Below are 15,546 nucleotides of genomic sequence, written 5' to 3'. Positions count from 1 at the left end.
CCTCGATAATCGCAATGACAGTCAACCTTCTAATTGACCTTGAGGATGGCAGATCCTCTTCAAATCTGAATATGTACTTGCTCGTTATTAGCTCGTTAAGCCTCACGCTCTCATCTCTAGCAGCTCTTATCGTTACAGGAAGTAACTATTATATAACGGTAAATGGGACACCGACAGGTCCACTAGAGATTGGCACGCACCTTTCGGCATTTCTCTTAGATTCTTTTCCCAGGTTTTTTCTGGTTTTGTTTTTGGGATGCCACCGCAGCATCATTTTTTATTTATGGCATCGACAGTTCGCGTGAGAGCTGGCCATGTGGGGGGAAACGCCAGTAGCCAGCAGCCAGGGTGTTAGATGAAATGGAAAGCACACTCGAGAGCGTATTTGGAGCACGTGCTTGGAGCAAGTGCTACGTTTTCAGCACTTGGTGTGATTTTATTTACATGAGCGAAAGAGAAAGGCAATATATGTGCATAGGTGCAAACGAAACAAAAAGAAGACAAATTTTAAAAGAACTATTCAAGGTATATTCAAGAGAAGGTTGGGCAGTTACGAGCTGGATTACTCGAAGGGATTTTCAAGAATGATGTTCGCTGTTCAAATTTCCCATACGCGAACAGAAATTATGTCCATAGATGTGTTTATTATTATAGGACACCATACAATCTTTTGCATTGCCTTACCTTTTGTTTTATTCTACTTTGTTATGGCACTGCAGACATGCTGACGCCTGTTTGCCTGACCGATTGGGTAAATATTTATGGCTGGGATGCCAAACAATCTGATGGGATGCCCAGAATGCTGGAAACGAGGTCACCCAAAGAGAGAGAGAGACAGAGATGAAGATGGAAACCGAATCACGGATTTATGTAAGCCGCAGACAGACAGATGGTGTAACTATTGGCGTCTTTGTGCTCTTTGGGGCGCAACTAATGATGGGTCTGGGATTTTTACGGACATCGTAAAATCGACATACAAATTACCAAAACAAACATAGCAACTACAATATGTGTGAGTGCGTGTATCAATGAAATGTATTAGTTTGTTTATTTTGCATATTATAAGTAAAGCGAATTAGGGGAAACGCTTGATATCCACAATTTCCTTGAATCTAGGATCAATTTATGAGCAAAATTGAATCGAATGTTGTTTGTGAATAAATTGAATTTTCTATAGTTTCCGGTTCACAGTTATTACCTCTTGGCAACGATAACCAAACAGGACAAAGACAAATCCCCCACCCCACACACTGCACTGTCGCTCTCTTCAAGCTCTCGTTGCCTCTCTCTCTCTCTGTGTGTCCACAAAGGTAGATGTAACAAGAAAAGCTTTGATAAGCAGAGGTTCCCAACCATAACCACTTCCATTGAACAGCACAGTAAAATATGAGGAAAAGAAACAACAACAAGTACAGCAACAGGAACAGTAAACATCAAGAAAATAAAGAAAGCTTAGGGGAAGCAACGGTGGCTGCTCCAACGGCTTCCATTGCTCCGAGATATACTCTTCCGCAAGAATGCAATAACGAAATTCGCACGCGCTTGTTGAAGCAGTGTGTAGATCAATTTGTTATTTCCATAGTACCCAGTGTCAGGGTATAAGTTAAAGCTTCGCCCAAACGCTAGACACACACAAACGTTTTAGTAGGCAATTCGTTTAGATTTCAAAGTTACTCAGTACTCGGAAACCCCATTCGAAAACAACTTTTTTTACGCACACACAAAAGGCTTATTAAATAAATGTTACTAACAGAAAAATATTAGTTTGGCAAAGAGAACGTAAGCAAAGCGCGGCATTATGATCGATATACTGTCAATGCCGCGCCGCAACAACGTGGCGGGCAATGCGGCACTCCTCAAGATGATCAGCAATAAGACGGGGCTGCCGATCAACAGTCTGCCGGGATGGGAGCTCATTCCGCTCAACTGTAAGCTGCCGATGCTCAAGTGTCCCGGTAATCAAGTGATATTTTCCAAGAACAAAATTGGACAATCGGTGAGTGATGAAAGGTGTCCCAACTGATTAATTATTTTCTCTATTATTTTATAGTTCAAAAGCGACAAACAGGAGTTTGATACATCGGTGACTGGGGCGGCCATACCTGAGTACAATCCATTGCATGATTCGAATCTGAGAACCTTTTACTCCAACGAGCGCAATCTGAAGCGTTTGAGGGAGAACGGCGAGATCACACAAACGAATGATGTGATATGCAATCTGAAGGACTTCAACCAGCATCGCCAGGAGCTGCACAAGTCACAGCTGTACTATGTGCTGCACGCGTACAAGCGTCGCGAGGCAGAGCAACACGATCGCCTGCTGATAGCCAATGCCGAGGCGATCACCAAGCGCGATCATCTCAATCTGGCGGCCCGTCATCAGTGCTACGAGGAGGTGGTGGCCAGAAAGATGCGCCTGGACATGGAGAAGCACGAACGCATGGTGCACTTGTCCAACATTACGCTGGAGAAGATGAAGCGATTGGAAAACCTGGCGTCCATGCAGAACCTGCTCCTGGAGCATCGCAAGATGCTGACAAACATGCGGGTGCAGGCGCACATCAGCCTGTGCCAAGATCTGCAGAGAAAGTACCTCATCAGGCAGAAGAAATTGTTCCAGTTCAAGAAGGATCGCTTCAACAAGAACATGCGTCAGCTGCAGAAGCAGCGCATGACGAAGAACAACGAGGGACAGATGCTTTTCTGGAAGAAGCGCCTGGACGAGCGGATTGCCAACCAGCAACGCCTTCAGATTCTGCTCCAGGAAGTTGAGTTGGAGCGTGGGATGTTCATTGAGCAGCACAAGGCGAAATACGAACTGAAATGGAAGCAGATCCAGGATGAGATCAAGGAGCGCACCCGCCAGACGGTGCTCAAGCGTCGGCCAAAGCGACGCAAGCGCAAGAAGAAGCCCAAGCGTGTGCAGCCATCGTTCTGCGAGGAGTACCAGGCAACCTTTGATGGCCTGCTGGACAGCGAGCTCTGCTATGCCCTCAATGCAGCCATTGCCATGGAGGGCCATTCGCCGGTGACCTTTGCCCCAGACGATCCCATCTACAAGGCTGCCCAGTACATACTCAACTACATACTGACGGGCTTCACTGAAGATCTCAGCGAGGATGAATGCGCCCTCAAAGTATTGATTTCGCGCATTCGCGATTTCCTATGCGACGCCATGAAATACGTCAACTATGTAAGTTGTTGAGGGCTTTCCACGCAGATATGAAATCTCACTTTTTTCTTGCAGAAAGCATCTCAGATCATTAACTTTGGCAGGGATCATAATGGCATGGACCTGGGCCCCACGGTGGCCAAGCCCTGCATTCCACAAAAGAACTCGCGTGCCTCGCACGTCTCCTTCAGCGGTGTGGCCAGCACCATTGGCGTGGGCAGCTACGAGATCCATCCGTTTGTGGATGTACGTTCCTGCTCGGAGCGTCGGCCCACGCCGGCTGGTTCCCTGGCCTCGCTGGTGGTCAGCCAGATTGGCGAGCAGATGATTCAGGACAAGGTGCGATTGCCGCACTTGAATCGCAACGAGATCGTCTTCATCGAGCACTATTTGGTGAAGTTTAAGCGCGAGCTGCTGGTCGGCCTGGACAAGACGGTCTTTGCGGCCATTCAGTGTCACTTTGAGAATCGCATGATGGACGTGAGGGAGGAGCTGCTGGAGCTGGACCGAGAGTATCTGTTCCAAGAAATAGCCCGCGGCATTCTCAGCTATGCGGCCAATCCGCTCAACTATCAGTCGATAATCAAGCTGGCCGTTAGCGCAATGTCCAGTGAGGTCATTACGGATCTGCAACAGACCATCCTCAAGCCAGGCGTCAATCCCCGCGGCCTCAACCATCCTTGCAGCTGCGGCACAGAGCGGGAGCGTGACCAATTTGCACTTTGCACGACTTAGGAGAGCACCCTCAATGTCCAACGTTCTATGATTTTGGTAAAACGTATCTGAATAAATTGTCCGTGTATAGCTAATATTGAAAGACTCACATGAAACCGCGTGAAAAGACGAACAACCCACGAACCCAGGGTACACAATATTTGAATGTTTTGGCCAAATGGATATGCCTTGTTTAAATTGCATTTGATATATTGTAGGAAACACTCACCTCAACTTAACCAATATAACAGTTTGAATCTAATAAAAATAATGTGCACTACACAAAAAATTAAAACTATAAACACATGCAACAGCTGGTCAGCAGGGTTGGGAGAGACATCGATAGCGCCATCGATACTATTGAATGTTGAAAAAAAGCCGACCATCGATTGTTTCGGTTCACTATCGAAAGTATCGACTTTCGAGATTGTGCAAAAGACAAAATTTCCTCCACTTTTATTAATGAATATTAAAATTATGTTTTCCAAGCTGATCTAAATACATTCTCAGTATCTATTTTCCAAATTAAGAACTTTAACACAGACTGACTCCAACAGATTTCTTGAGAGCATTTAGCACAGAGTTAGATGATTTTCAGATATATAAATGGATCATTGTTTGTATTTTTGAAGATTTTTACAGCTCGGCGGCGGGAATATCCCCCAAAATCATTTATAGAACAGACTAAAAAACTACTTCCCACTATTGTAACTGTTCTTATTGTTTAGGAAAGCTAAAGGGCGCCCCATATGGATACATCATGGAGCTGTAGGGTGCGCCGGCAGCCATAATGGGAAATGGAAACGCTTGTGGTGGTAAAGTTGTGGCAGTTTGAGGATTTGTCTGCTTTGTATTCCGCTTCCGCTTTTGCTTAGAGACGGGTGCTGGTTCACCACTGGATGGTTCAGAATCTTCGCTTGCGCTCTCGCTTGCCTCCTCATCGTCGTCGTCTTCATCGTCATCATCATCATCATCATCATCGTCGTCATCGTCATCATCGGCGGCCTCCAGCTTCATTTTCTTCTGTGGCGTTTTCTTGGTCTTCTTGGGAGTCTTTTTCTCCTTCTCCTTCTCCTTCTTCGACTTGACAGGCGTGGACGATAGCGGGGCGGTTGACAGTGCTGGCACGGCAAAACGTTGCTGCTCCACATTGAACACGGCCATCTGCTGCATGGTGTACTCCAAATATGACTGCAGAGCAATGTTCAAGTTCGGTGGTTTTGGACAGTCCTTCAGGCCATGATACTGAGCCGAGCAGTTCCTGCAGATCATCTGGCACTCGAAGGATGTGTGGCCCTGTGGGAAATCAAAATGCAAACAAAATAAGAATTTTTCTACAACTAAAGCAGGAGGAGGATCTTACCTTCTTGTCACAAATTGCACAGCCAGTGTCGGGTTTTTGCTTGCTTTTACTTTTGCTGGATTTCTGCTGCTCAGCTTCGTCCTCCTCGCTGCTCTCCTCATCGGTTATGGTGTAGTGTCGCTTCTGAGTGCCCAGGCAAATGACATCCTCCTGGGATAGGCTTTTCTTCATTTTCTTAGATGTCTTGCCACTCGCTTCCTTCTCTTTTGATGCAGCTTTGCTTTTAGCTGGCGGCGGACTATCATCACTGTCAGTGTCAGAACTCTCGGAAGATGAGGAAGACGAAGAGGAAGATTGTGCCTTGGCCGATGGTGCCTCCACCTTCGATTTTACAGCTTGCGCTTTGACCACTTCACCAGGCTCTACGCTTTCGTCAGAGCTGCTGGAAGAGCTCTCCTCGCTGCTCTCTGCTGGCTTTTCGACAGGCTTCGGTGCAGGCTTCACAGCTGGCGATTCTTTCTTCTCCTTCTTGATGTTAACGCCAACAGGTGGCACTGTCGGTTTCGGTTCGATGACAGGCGGCTCTGCAGGTGCTTCTGCTGCTATCGGAATATAGTTCATGGTAGCCTCAGGCAGCAGCGGCACCTCCAAGCCAGCGCCCAACACTGGTGGTTGTGGTACGCTAGGATCGTAGTAGAAGACAGCATTAGGTATGGGCTCCTGTGGGGCGGCACCCCAGCTACCGTTACGACCGCCTCTGCGATTTTCACCTCTCGAATCACGAGATCTGCGATTCCTACGATGGTCGACACTGCCTCCTCCTCCATTGTTTGCTCTTTGGAATCCATTGCTTTGGTCTGGCTGCTGATGAGGGTCTCGGAATTTGGAAAACGAGTCCGAGTGGTCACCATCACGGCCACCGCGACGCCCACGGCCGCGGCCACGTCCACGTCCACGTCCTTGATTCATGTTGTTGTGGTGTCCATTCCCTTGTCTGTCAGCATTTCCGCCGTTCTTCCTGTGCATGTCTGTGTTTTGTGGGGCACCGGAGAAAAAATTATACTTGTCCTGGACTGGGTGGTTCGAACTGGGATGTCCTTGTCCGTTTTGCATCCTCTTAAAGTGCCAGAATGAAAATATTCATTTACCATATACCACCGGCGCACGTGTTGTGCTGCTTGGAGATGGTCGATGCTAACAAAGTATCGATAGACTTTTCTATTGAAATATCGAGTGAAAAGTTATTCTATCCCTAGCCCCTTCTCTATTGTTCTGTCGAATAAACACACGTTCAAAATCAAACTCAAGAATTTGGTGAACATGGGTAGACCTGACCACAAACAGATGCTGCAGAATCGCACCAAATCATGGGGCAAGAAGAAGTTCAAGCCCGCTCCGTTTGTACGCAACAGGGCACCGGCACCCCTTCCCGATCCCGAGGAGACAGCCCAGCCGTGGCAACATGTGAAGAGCGATATTATAGACGATGCTGCGGAGGCGGGCTACGCAAACCGCCTGGATGCGGACAGTGAGAAGGCGAAGGAGTTCCGGAGGCAACGGGAGCAGAACCACAGGCGAAGCATAATCGAGGCTACGCGCAACGAGACAACCACGTGGGAATCCTTCGAAGATGAGCCCACACCGTCCAAAAAAAAGAAGGGAAAGAATAAGAAACAGCCCGCGATGCCGCCTGGAAAGTCCACATTTGAAGAGTGCGATAGGTCCAAAGGGGGAATTGCCAACCAACACCGAGAACTTTACCTTCAAGGAACGCGACTTCTATCGCAGAAAACTGACGCTCGGCGTTTCCATGGCCAGACGGAAAGCGAGCCTAAAAACTGCCATCGAAGATCTGACCAGAAATGGCGTGAAGGCGCCAGCACATCCGGCTCCAGTGCAGCAGAAAGCCAGGGTGAAGAAGGTCAAGCCGAAGAAGGAGTTGACGGATGCCATGAGGAACAACCCATTCCAGAAGCAGAGCATTGAATATTAGTCGTGGCGTGTGTGTGTGGGGGGACAAAATCAGAAATGTATACACAACATTACTACACGCTTTATGTAAATCTTAGACATAGTGGTACAAATACATGTGGAATAGGTCTGCAAAAATAATAAATAAACTAAACAAAATGAGACTCCATGTACTCCATGCAGAGAGGCTTCCAGAGATTGCGGAAGTGGAGATTGATGCGGCTGCTGCTGATGCGAGATTATGCATTTTCAGCCATTTGCATTGGCCAACTTGGCGATTAGCTGATTGAATTTGCTGTTGGCCGTGAGGGGCTTTTTGGAGTTGCGCGCCTGCTCGGGGGCATGCTGCAGAAAGTAGAGGACCATAAATTCGAGTGTTTGATTGGCTTCCTTGGGGTACATCATGTTGAAGGTATAATAGTAGCAGATCAATTGGGCAATTATGTCGGGCAGATCGCCATCATTGGCGGTAAATTGGGCCATTATCTGGCCCTCAATATAAACCATGGCCTCATTCTGCGCTTCCACACCATCGGCTGTTGTCATGGGCGTATCTGCAATAGATTTTCTTAGTCCTTGGCTTTCGTTTTGGCTAATGTTTGGTATACTCACTGACTAGAGCCACCCAGGGGGCATTTGTTGGATTCATTTGCTGCAGCACGTCTTTGGGATAGGGGCCCTTGTCGAGCTGCTTGAATATGTAATCGGGATCCTCGTTGAAATGGTAGGCCAGGCCACGCAACAAATTGGCATTGCTCTCCTCCAGGGCACTGATCTTCTTGTTCTTCGAAGCCTTGAAGACCCTGAATATGCGCTCCTTCTCGCCAGTCAAGCGCTTCTCCAGCACCCGCGGATCGATTGACATGAGCAGCTCGAAGTGCTGGTACAGCAGCTCCTTGTTGAAGATATACGGCCAGTTGTCCTTGATGGATGTGATGTCTGGGATCTTTTCGCTGTTGTTGAAGAACGCGCGCTGCAGCGGAAAGCATTCCTTCATGTACTCCGTTATGGTGGCTGGCTCGACAGTGGTGCTGCCACGGTAGCTAGAGATGAGCAGCTCCTTCTTCTCCTCCAGATCCCGGCTGGCTGCCAGTGCCTTGGCATCGCCGTTGGGCGCTGAGCTGCCGCCCACACTGGACTTGCGCTTCTTGCTGGTGATGTGGATCTCAAAGTTGCCCGAGTTACTGGAGCCGCTGGCTCGCTTCTGTGGCCTGTTCAGGGCATTGTTGCGGTTGATCATTTTCGAGATGAGCGACTGGGGCGTGGTGGCCAGCAGTTGGCCCTCGCGATCCTTTTCCATCAGCGAGTCTGGGTACTTGTCGGCCGCCTGCTGCGCCACTTGCCGGAACACCTTTATGGGTATATGGACAGAGCGGTCCCGCAATGCCTCCACAAGGATATTGCCAAAGGTGTTCAGGCGCTTGCCCAGGCTGCTCTTTCCTCGCAGCAATTTCATTATGTCGTTGGGTACCTTGTTCCAAGGTATCGAGAAATCTTTAAACAGCGCCGACGTCTTCGAATTGCTGGGCGTAACGCTGGCCAGCGACAGAGTCTCGTCGTTGGAGACGGTCGAGTCATTGGCATTCGATACAATACTGTTGTTGGCATAGAAGCTGGGATCCACCGAGCTGCCAGCACGCTCCGATCGGCTCAGTGGCGAGGGCGGAGGCAGAATAACATATTCATCCGATTCGGCCAGCAGCATTAACAGAATCTTCTCCTTGGCTGCAAACAGGAGGACCTCATCCTCGCATATCTCGCAACCGTTGGTCTCCAGGACAATGGTGTTGCCCACCAATCCGTACTTGTGGGCTAAAAAAAACATTTAATTAATTTTCAGTAAATTGAAGAAATTGCCAAGGAAAGATTTCACTACTTACCCTTGTCGATCACATCCTTTCTCGAGGGCAAGGACATGAAGGTCTTCTTGGTCTTGCGATCGGCACTGCATATGGTAATCAATACTTTCTCAGTGGACAACTCGGCCTTAGATTTCTCCTCCACCTTTTCAGCCACCATATTGGAATGTGAATGTGTTGATTCTGCATTGAGAGTAAACAAGAAATTAGTTGTTGTGCACACACAACCCATCCCATCCATTAGCGTTTTAGCATATCCGGGCAGCGGGTACGCACCAGAGCCAGTTTTAGTTTCTGATTTTTTTGCTCCTCCTGTTTGTACACCATTTTCGTTTGTTGCCTTTGCGACCGCCGGGGCCGGCGGCTGGCTTGCTGCCTGGGGCTTCACTTCGTTCGCAGTGTGCTGGGGCACTGCTGTAGCAACGTCCATGGCTTGTATTTTGGATAATTCAATTCAGAACCAAGCCTCCAAGCGCCCTTTCTTTTTGTATTTTTGTTGGACCGTGAAATAAAAACCAAGCGGTGTAGGGATGGATGCAGTGTGACCGCGGAATTAGCGATGTAAAACCTTAAAAAAAATACCAAAGTATACCTTTTCGTTCTAAAAATATACCGTAAATACATCGTAAATCTTAAATCATTTTCCTCAATTTTTATGTTCTATTTAATATTTGTAGCAAGTTAGGACTCTCAGCCCTAAGACTATAATTTTATCCAGTTTATCAATCAAATCTACACAAGCTCGGCATGTTTTCACGACTTATTTTTATTGGAATGTTCTCAAATTAAGTTAAAACCTTAAAATGTGAACCAACCAAAATAGCATTATAATAAAGCTGTCGCCTTGGTGTTGGACAACCCTCTGGAGGGTTGTCCAACACCTAAGCACCTCACCTAATAACGCTTGTTTAATTATACCTTGATGGTTTTTATCGATATATTGATATCAATATTCCAATACGGGTGTATATTTAAGTGTCTTTATGCCATCTATGTTTGTTTGACTTCTTAGTTTTAAACTTAATTCCAATAAAAGGAAGTAACGAAAACTAGCCAATCTAGTGAAAAATTGATTGATAAATTCGATAAAATAATAGTTTTAGCGCTGAGACTGCTAACTAGTTAGTAATATCAAGTAGAACATCAAAATCGAGGAATATGATTATTATGACGGTATATTTACGGTATATTCTTTAAATGATAAGGTATATTCTTGAGGCTTATGCTGTATATTTTATCGATATTTCCGCGGTCACACTGTTCTTAATTCTCGGCCGCGGAGTCGCGTTTTTTTTTGTTTTTCTCTTTGGTTCCATATTTTTAATCAATTCAAAATATTCCTCGAACCAGGCCATTTCGAGGGAGGACTCGAATATAACGAAATCATCAGCACAATGCTTTGAAGTAGCTCCGCCAAGCGATCCTATCCGCCAAGTGGCTCCCAAACAAGGAGCGGCTGCCGCTTGGGGCCCATTGATATTCACAAAAGGCTGGCTGCAATTGGATGTATTATTAGCGAATATTATTCTCTCGACTCTCGACACATACGGAATTATGCAAATGTAAGTAAATAGCGAATGGCTTATGTGAAACCATTTAATCGCTTACTCTCCCCCCGCACACCAGGGATTGCTGGGAGCTGGCGATCATTTGCCTGTGGGTGGCCTCCATCTGCGTGCGATCGACGACAGGCAGCCTGTCTAAGTATAGCAGCACCACGCCGGGCAGTGTCAAGCAAGTGGACGTGGAACTGGAGCTCATCAATGGCACTCTCAATTATCGTCTGTATGGAAAGAAAGGCAAGGATGACAAGCCCTGGTTCGATGGGCTGGACAGTCGCCACATTCAGTGTGTGCGACGGGGTCGCTGCTATGCCACCACAAATCTCACGAACACCTGCTTTGGGTCCAAATTGCCCTATGAATTGAGTAGCCTCGATTTAACAGATTTTCACACCGAGAAAGAGCTCAACGAGAAGCTCAACGATTACTACGCTCTGCGGCATGTACCAAAATGTTGGGCGGTTATTCAGGTACGTAATTCGCAGTAGAAATTGTTTGGATTTTATTGGCTAACACCTTTCCCCTTCCCACTCCCACTTATAGCCATTTTTGTGCGCTGTTTTCAAGCCGAAGTGCGAGAAAATCAACGGCCAGGACATGGTCTACCTGCCGTCGTATGAAATGTGCCGGATTACGCTGGAACCCTGTCGCATTCTATACAACACAACGTTTTTCCCGAAATTCCTGCGCTGCAACGAAACGCTTTTTCCAACGAAATGCACAAACGGTGCTCGCGGCATGAAATTCAATGTAACCGGCCAGTGCCTGAGTCCGCTGGTGCCCGCCGAGACTGCGGCCAGCTATTATCCGGACATCGAGGGCTGTGGTGTACGCTGCAAGGATCCTTTGTACACGGACGATGAGCATCGGCAGATCCACAAGCTGATTGGATGGGCGGGCACGCTGTGCCTGATCTCCAATCTGTTTGTGGTGGCCACCTTCTTCATCGACTGGCAGAATGCCAACAAGTATCCGGCTGTGATTGTATTCTACATCAATTTGTGCTTCCTAATTGCCTGCATTGGGTGAGTTCACTTTGTGCTTCCTCCAGCCCCACAGCAGTCTCATTTCTGTGTCTCTATCCCCAGCTGGCTCTTGCAATTCACTTCCGGCTCCCGCGAGGATATTGTCTGTCGCAAGGATGGCACTCTGCGCCATTCGGAGCCCACCGCCGGCGAGAATCTCTCGTGCATTGTGATCTTTGTGCTGGTTTACTACTTCCTGACGGCCGGCATGGTCTGGTTTGTGTTCCTCACGTATGCCTGGCACTGGCGCGCCATGGGCCATGTGCAAGATCGCATCGACAAGAAGGGCTCGTACTTTCATTTGGTCGCCTGGTCGCTGCCCCTCGTCTTGACCATCACCACGATGGCCTTCAGCGAGGTGGACGGCAATAGCATTGTCGGCATCTGCTTTGTGGGCTACATCAATCATTCGATGAGGGCTGGCCTGCTGCTGGGACCGCTCTGCGGTGTCATTCTCATTGGAGGCTACTTCATAACGCGCGGCATGGTGATGCTCTTCGGCCTGAAGCACTTTGCCAACGACATTAAATCCACATCGGCCAGCAACAAAATCCATTTGATCATCATGCGCATGGGCATCTGTGCGCTGCTCACCTTGGTCTTCATTCTGGTGGCCATTGCCTGCCATGTGACGGAGTTCCGGCATGCCGAGGAGTGGGCTGCCAGCTTCAGGGCGTTTATAATGTGAGCAATGGTTCGTTATCCCTTCGATTCTTGTGCTAATCTCTCTCTGTTGCAGCTGCAAAATAACTTCCGTGTTCGAGGAGAAGAGCTCCTGTCGCATCGAGAACCGTCCCAGCGTGGGTGTGCTGCAGCTGCACTTGCTGTGCCTCTTCAGTTCGGGGATTGTCATGTCCACCTGGTGCTGGACACCATCGTCCATTGAGACCTGGAAACGTTACATCAGAAAGTAAGTTTCTCTTTTATTTGTTGGGCTTTCAAATGTTAATTTGATTATTTTTTGGTTTCTTTATAGAAAGTGCGGCAAGGAGGTCGTCGAGGAGGTCAAAATGCCCAAGCACAAGGTCATTGCCCAGACCTGGGCCAAGCGCAAGGACTTCGAGGACAAGGGCAGGCTATCCATCACGCTGTACAACACCCACACCGATCCTGTGGGCCTCAACTTTGATGTCAACGATCTGAACTCCTCGGAGACGAATGAGATTAGCTCCACTTGGGTGCATTATCTGCCGCAGTGCGTTAAGCGTCGCATGGCGCTCACGGGCGCTGCCACGGCCAACTCCTCCAGCCAGGGACCGCGCAAGAACTCGCTGGACTCGGAGATCAGTGTGAGTGTGCGGCACGTTTCGGTGGAGTCGCGACGCAATTCGGTGGACTCTCAGGTGTCCGTGAAGATAGCCGAAATGAAGACCAAAGTGGCATCGCGCAGCCGGGGCAAACATGGCACCTCGTCGAGCAACAAGCGCACACAGCGGCGGAGAGACTACATTGCCGCCGCCACGGGCAGGAGCAGCAAGTACAGCACTGCAGGCGGGAGAAGGGAGAGCAGCACTTCGGTGGAGTCTCAGGTTATTGCCCTGAAGAAGACAACCTATCCAAATGCTAGTCACAAAGTGGGCGTGTTCGCCCACAGCACCAAGAAGCAGCACAACTACAGCTCCATGAAGCGGCGCACGGCCAATGCCGGACTGGATCCCTCGATTCTGAATGAGTTTCTGCAAAAGAATGGCGAGTTTATCTTTCCCTTTCTGCAGAATCAGGACATGACCACATCCTCCGAGGAGGAGAACTCACGCGCTTCCATGAAAATCCAAGACCTCAACGTGGTGGTCAAGCAGGAGCTCAGCGAGGACGACGACGATGATGAGGATGTGAGGAAGGGGCCAAAGATTGAGGAGCTGCCGAACAGCAAGCAGGTGGCTCTGGAGAATTTCATCAAGAACGTGCAAAAATCCAACGAGTCGAACGGCAATCGTCACTCGCGCAACTCCACGCGAAGTCGTCAGTCGCGTAAGTCGAGGAAGGACCCGCCCAAGTCGCATCACCATGCCAAAAACATCAGCAATGGCCTGACTGACTTGCTGCAAATGGACTTCAAGCGCGACTATGTGCGGGACGACTCGCTCAGCTGCTCCTCAGTGGAGCTGGACGTGGCCCTGGATGTTGGCAGCCTGATGCACAGTTCCTATTCGGGCATGTCGATGGGCAAGCCGCATTCGCGCAACAGCAAGACCAGCTGCGATGTGGGCATTCAGGCCACTCCCTTCGAGATTGCCAACCTCAACATACCCTCGTATGGCAACGAGGAGCTGCAGCAGGCGATGCGACTGCTGAATGCGGCCAGTCGTCAGCGCAACGACGAGGAAGCCGCCACCGAGATGCACTCCCTGCTGGGCCACAACGGCCAGCGGCATCACCGGGGCGAACCCACATTTATGAGCGAATCGGATAAGCTGAAAATGCTGCTGCTCCCATCCAAATAGTAAGACTGGCGCAGAACAATACTCAACCCAATGCATTTACTTAAGTTTCGATAAACTACTCGAATATTTGTGTGCGTCTTCCTTGGGGATGCCACAAGAGCGTCGGACAAGTCCGATGATTGTTTTATTGAGCAGAATTAAGCGACTTTACGAATTAATACTCATAGATTAAGTCCCACAAATCTCAACCCATTTAGCAGCTAAGTTCAACCATGTATCCCCTGTGTCTCTGCATGTAAATGATGTTTCCTGAACACGACTAGACTTTAGCTTATAGATTATATGTGCAGCAGCAGCCTCTCTGCTCAACGCACAACACAACGAATAATGGAACACAAATGTTTACGAGTATTACAAAAAAGTGCCTTTACAACGTTTACAAAATATCTCATATGTTTTTTTGTGTGTGACTAATAAAACGATTTTAAATCCATTTCAAGTCCTAGCCCTGTTTGATCTTCTGCTGCCGCTGCAGCAGCTTAAACTCCTGTGCCCAGACCACGCTGTTGCAGTACTCGCCCAGCAAGTAGCAAACGAGATTGAAGCCCACCAAAAGGGCCAGGAACAGGTAGCGCAGCGGCATGGGTAACACCTCCAAAATGGGATAAACCCACTCACCGCTGAAGTAGCGCACGATGTGCAGCCAAATAATGTACAGCAGAATGAACGAAATGTTGCCCGTGACGCCGGCCAGGCGGCTGGGGTAGCGACGGAAGCACGTAAACATGTCCATTACCGCCAGCAGGGCCACATTCGTATGTACCACATGGTTTAGCCAGCTGCAAAAGGAAGTTTTTAGCGGCACGTAGAAGTAATTAATGTAATTGCACTTGCCTTGGAAATATGGCGTCCAACGCTGAGGGAAAGATGAGCTCGCGATCCCACATATAAATGACCCAGAACGAGATGCAAACATTGTGGGCCACGGGAAAGGCCAGGGCCGAGAACACATAATCGCGGACCGACCGCAGCTTGGACTTTGTGGCCACGTTGACGGTATTGTCGCCAAAAAGATCGTTGAGCAAGGCCAGACTGTGGTAGAGGGCCTGCAATATGACGTCCAGGAATGTCAGATACTTGAACTTGCCGCCCCAGCGTGCCTTCAGCTCCTCCTCGTCCTGCAGGTCCTTGGGCCAGTGCACACGGAAGTAGTGATAGTAAATGCCATACGAGAATTGTGCCGCTGCCAGCGCGTGCACAAGGAGTCGCAGGTACTTGAAGGCGCCGCTTGTGTAGGCATCGTTGCAAGTGTCTAGCCGGTCGTTGGTGGCCTGAGCGGCTTCCTTGGCGCTGTGCAATTCACGTAATTGTTTTTTGCTTTTGGTCATTATTCAAAACGTTTGCTGTGTTTGATTTAATTTCGGACTAATGTGGGGCCACTACCTTCCGTGCAATATACCTTGCTGCGGTCAGCTGTTTTATTGGGGCTTGGCTCGCACCTTACCTTACCTCACCCCCGCACGCCAACACACAACCATTAAACACAAACAAAACAA

General features: G+C 48.7%; 7 protein-coding genes across 7 annotated transcripts in view; 3 read left to right on the top strand and 4 right to left on the bottom strand.

Moving 5' to 3' along the window:
* Positions 1 to 4,239, bottom strand: part of LOC117902563 (tRNA-dihydrouridine(16/17) synthase [NAD(P)(+)]-like) — a 29,989-nt gene extending 25,750 nt beyond the window's left edge. Inside the window, exon 1 of the mRNA XM_034814004.1 lies at positions 4,116 to 4,239. The gene's annotated coding sequence lies outside the window, so the exon portion shown is untranslated. The remainder of the gene's footprint in view (positions 1 to 4,115) is intronic.
* Positions 1,708 to 4,130, top strand: LOC117902559. The gene is made up of 3 exons (XM_034814001.1): positions 1,708 to 1,996; positions 2,051 to 3,193; positions 3,248 to 4,130. Exons 1-3 carry the CDS (start codon positions 1,799 to 1,801, stop codon positions 3,905 to 3,907), a joined length of 2,001 nt encoding a protein of 666 aa, XP_034669892.1. The 5' UTR covers positions 1,708 to 1,798; the 3' UTR covers positions 3,908 to 4,130.
* Positions 4,240 to 4,489: 250 nt separating the features above from the next.
* LOC117902562 (protein mushroom body miniature) lies at positions 4,490 to 6,387 on the bottom strand. Its single transcript, XM_034814003.1, has 2 exons — positions 5,250 to 6,387; positions 4,490 to 5,182 (listed from the first exon to the last, which is right to left on the bottom strand). Exons 1-2 carry the CDS (start codon positions 6,300 to 6,302, stop codon positions 4,604 to 4,606), a joined length of 1,632 nt encoding a protein of 543 aa, XP_034669894.1. The 5' UTR covers positions 6,303 to 6,387; the 3' UTR covers positions 4,490 to 4,603.
* Positions 6,388 to 6,436: 49 nt separating this feature from the next.
* Positions 6,437 to 7,322, top strand: LOC117902564. Its single transcript, XM_034814006.1, has 2 exons — positions 6,437 to 6,832; positions 6,903 to 7,322. Exons 1-2 carry the CDS (start codon positions 6,510 to 6,512, stop codon positions 7,180 to 7,182), a joined length of 603 nt encoding a protein of 200 aa, XP_034669897.1. The 5' UTR covers positions 6,437 to 6,509; the 3' UTR covers positions 7,183 to 7,322.
* LOC117902561 lies at positions 7,221 to 9,571 on the bottom strand. Its single transcript, XM_034814002.1, has 4 exons — positions 9,296 to 9,571; positions 9,041 to 9,202; positions 7,773 to 8,972; positions 7,221 to 7,714 (listed from the first exon to the last, which is right to left on the bottom strand). The coding sequence occupies exons 1-4, from the start codon at positions 9,447 to 9,449 to the stop codon at positions 7,410 to 7,412; spliced, it is 1,821 nt and encodes a 606-aa protein (XP_034669893.1). The 5' UTR covers positions 9,450 to 9,571; the 3' UTR covers positions 7,221 to 7,409.
* Positions 9,572 to 10,276: 705 nt separating this feature from the next.
* Positions 10,277 to 14,483, top strand: LOC117899998 (protein smoothened). Its single transcript, XM_034810170.1, has 6 exons — positions 10,277 to 10,581; positions 10,646 to 11,051; positions 11,125 to 11,606; positions 11,670 to 12,290; positions 12,346 to 12,516; positions 12,583 to 14,483. Exons 1-6 carry the CDS (start codon positions 10,574 to 10,576, stop codon positions 14,048 to 14,050), a joined length of 3,156 nt encoding a protein of 1,051 aa, XP_034666061.1. The 5' UTR covers positions 10,277 to 10,573; the 3' UTR covers positions 14,051 to 14,483.
* LOC117900001 (androgen-induced gene 1 protein) lies at positions 14,392 to 15,427 on the bottom strand. The gene is made up of 2 exons (XM_034810172.1): positions 14,885 to 15,427; positions 14,392 to 14,829 (listed from the first exon to the last, which is right to left on the bottom strand). Exons 1-2 carry the CDS (start codon positions 15,376 to 15,378, stop codon positions 14,493 to 14,495), a joined length of 831 nt encoding a protein of 276 aa, XP_034666063.1. The 5' UTR covers positions 15,379 to 15,427; the 3' UTR covers positions 14,392 to 14,492.
* Between the last annotated feature and the right edge of the window lie 119 nt (positions 15,428 to 15,546).

The sequence above is a fragment of the Drosophila subobscura genome, chromosome U (genome assembly GCF_008121235.1).
Source record: "Drosophila subobscura isolate 14011-0131.10 chromosome U, UCBerk_Dsub_1.0, whole genome shotgun sequence".
Classification (NCBI taxonomy): domain Eukaryota; kingdom Metazoa; phylum Arthropoda; class Insecta; order Diptera; family Drosophilidae; genus Drosophila; species Drosophila subobscura.
Note: the sequence above shows the minus strand (reverse complement) of the source record. Positions and strands in the feature narration are given on the sequence as shown.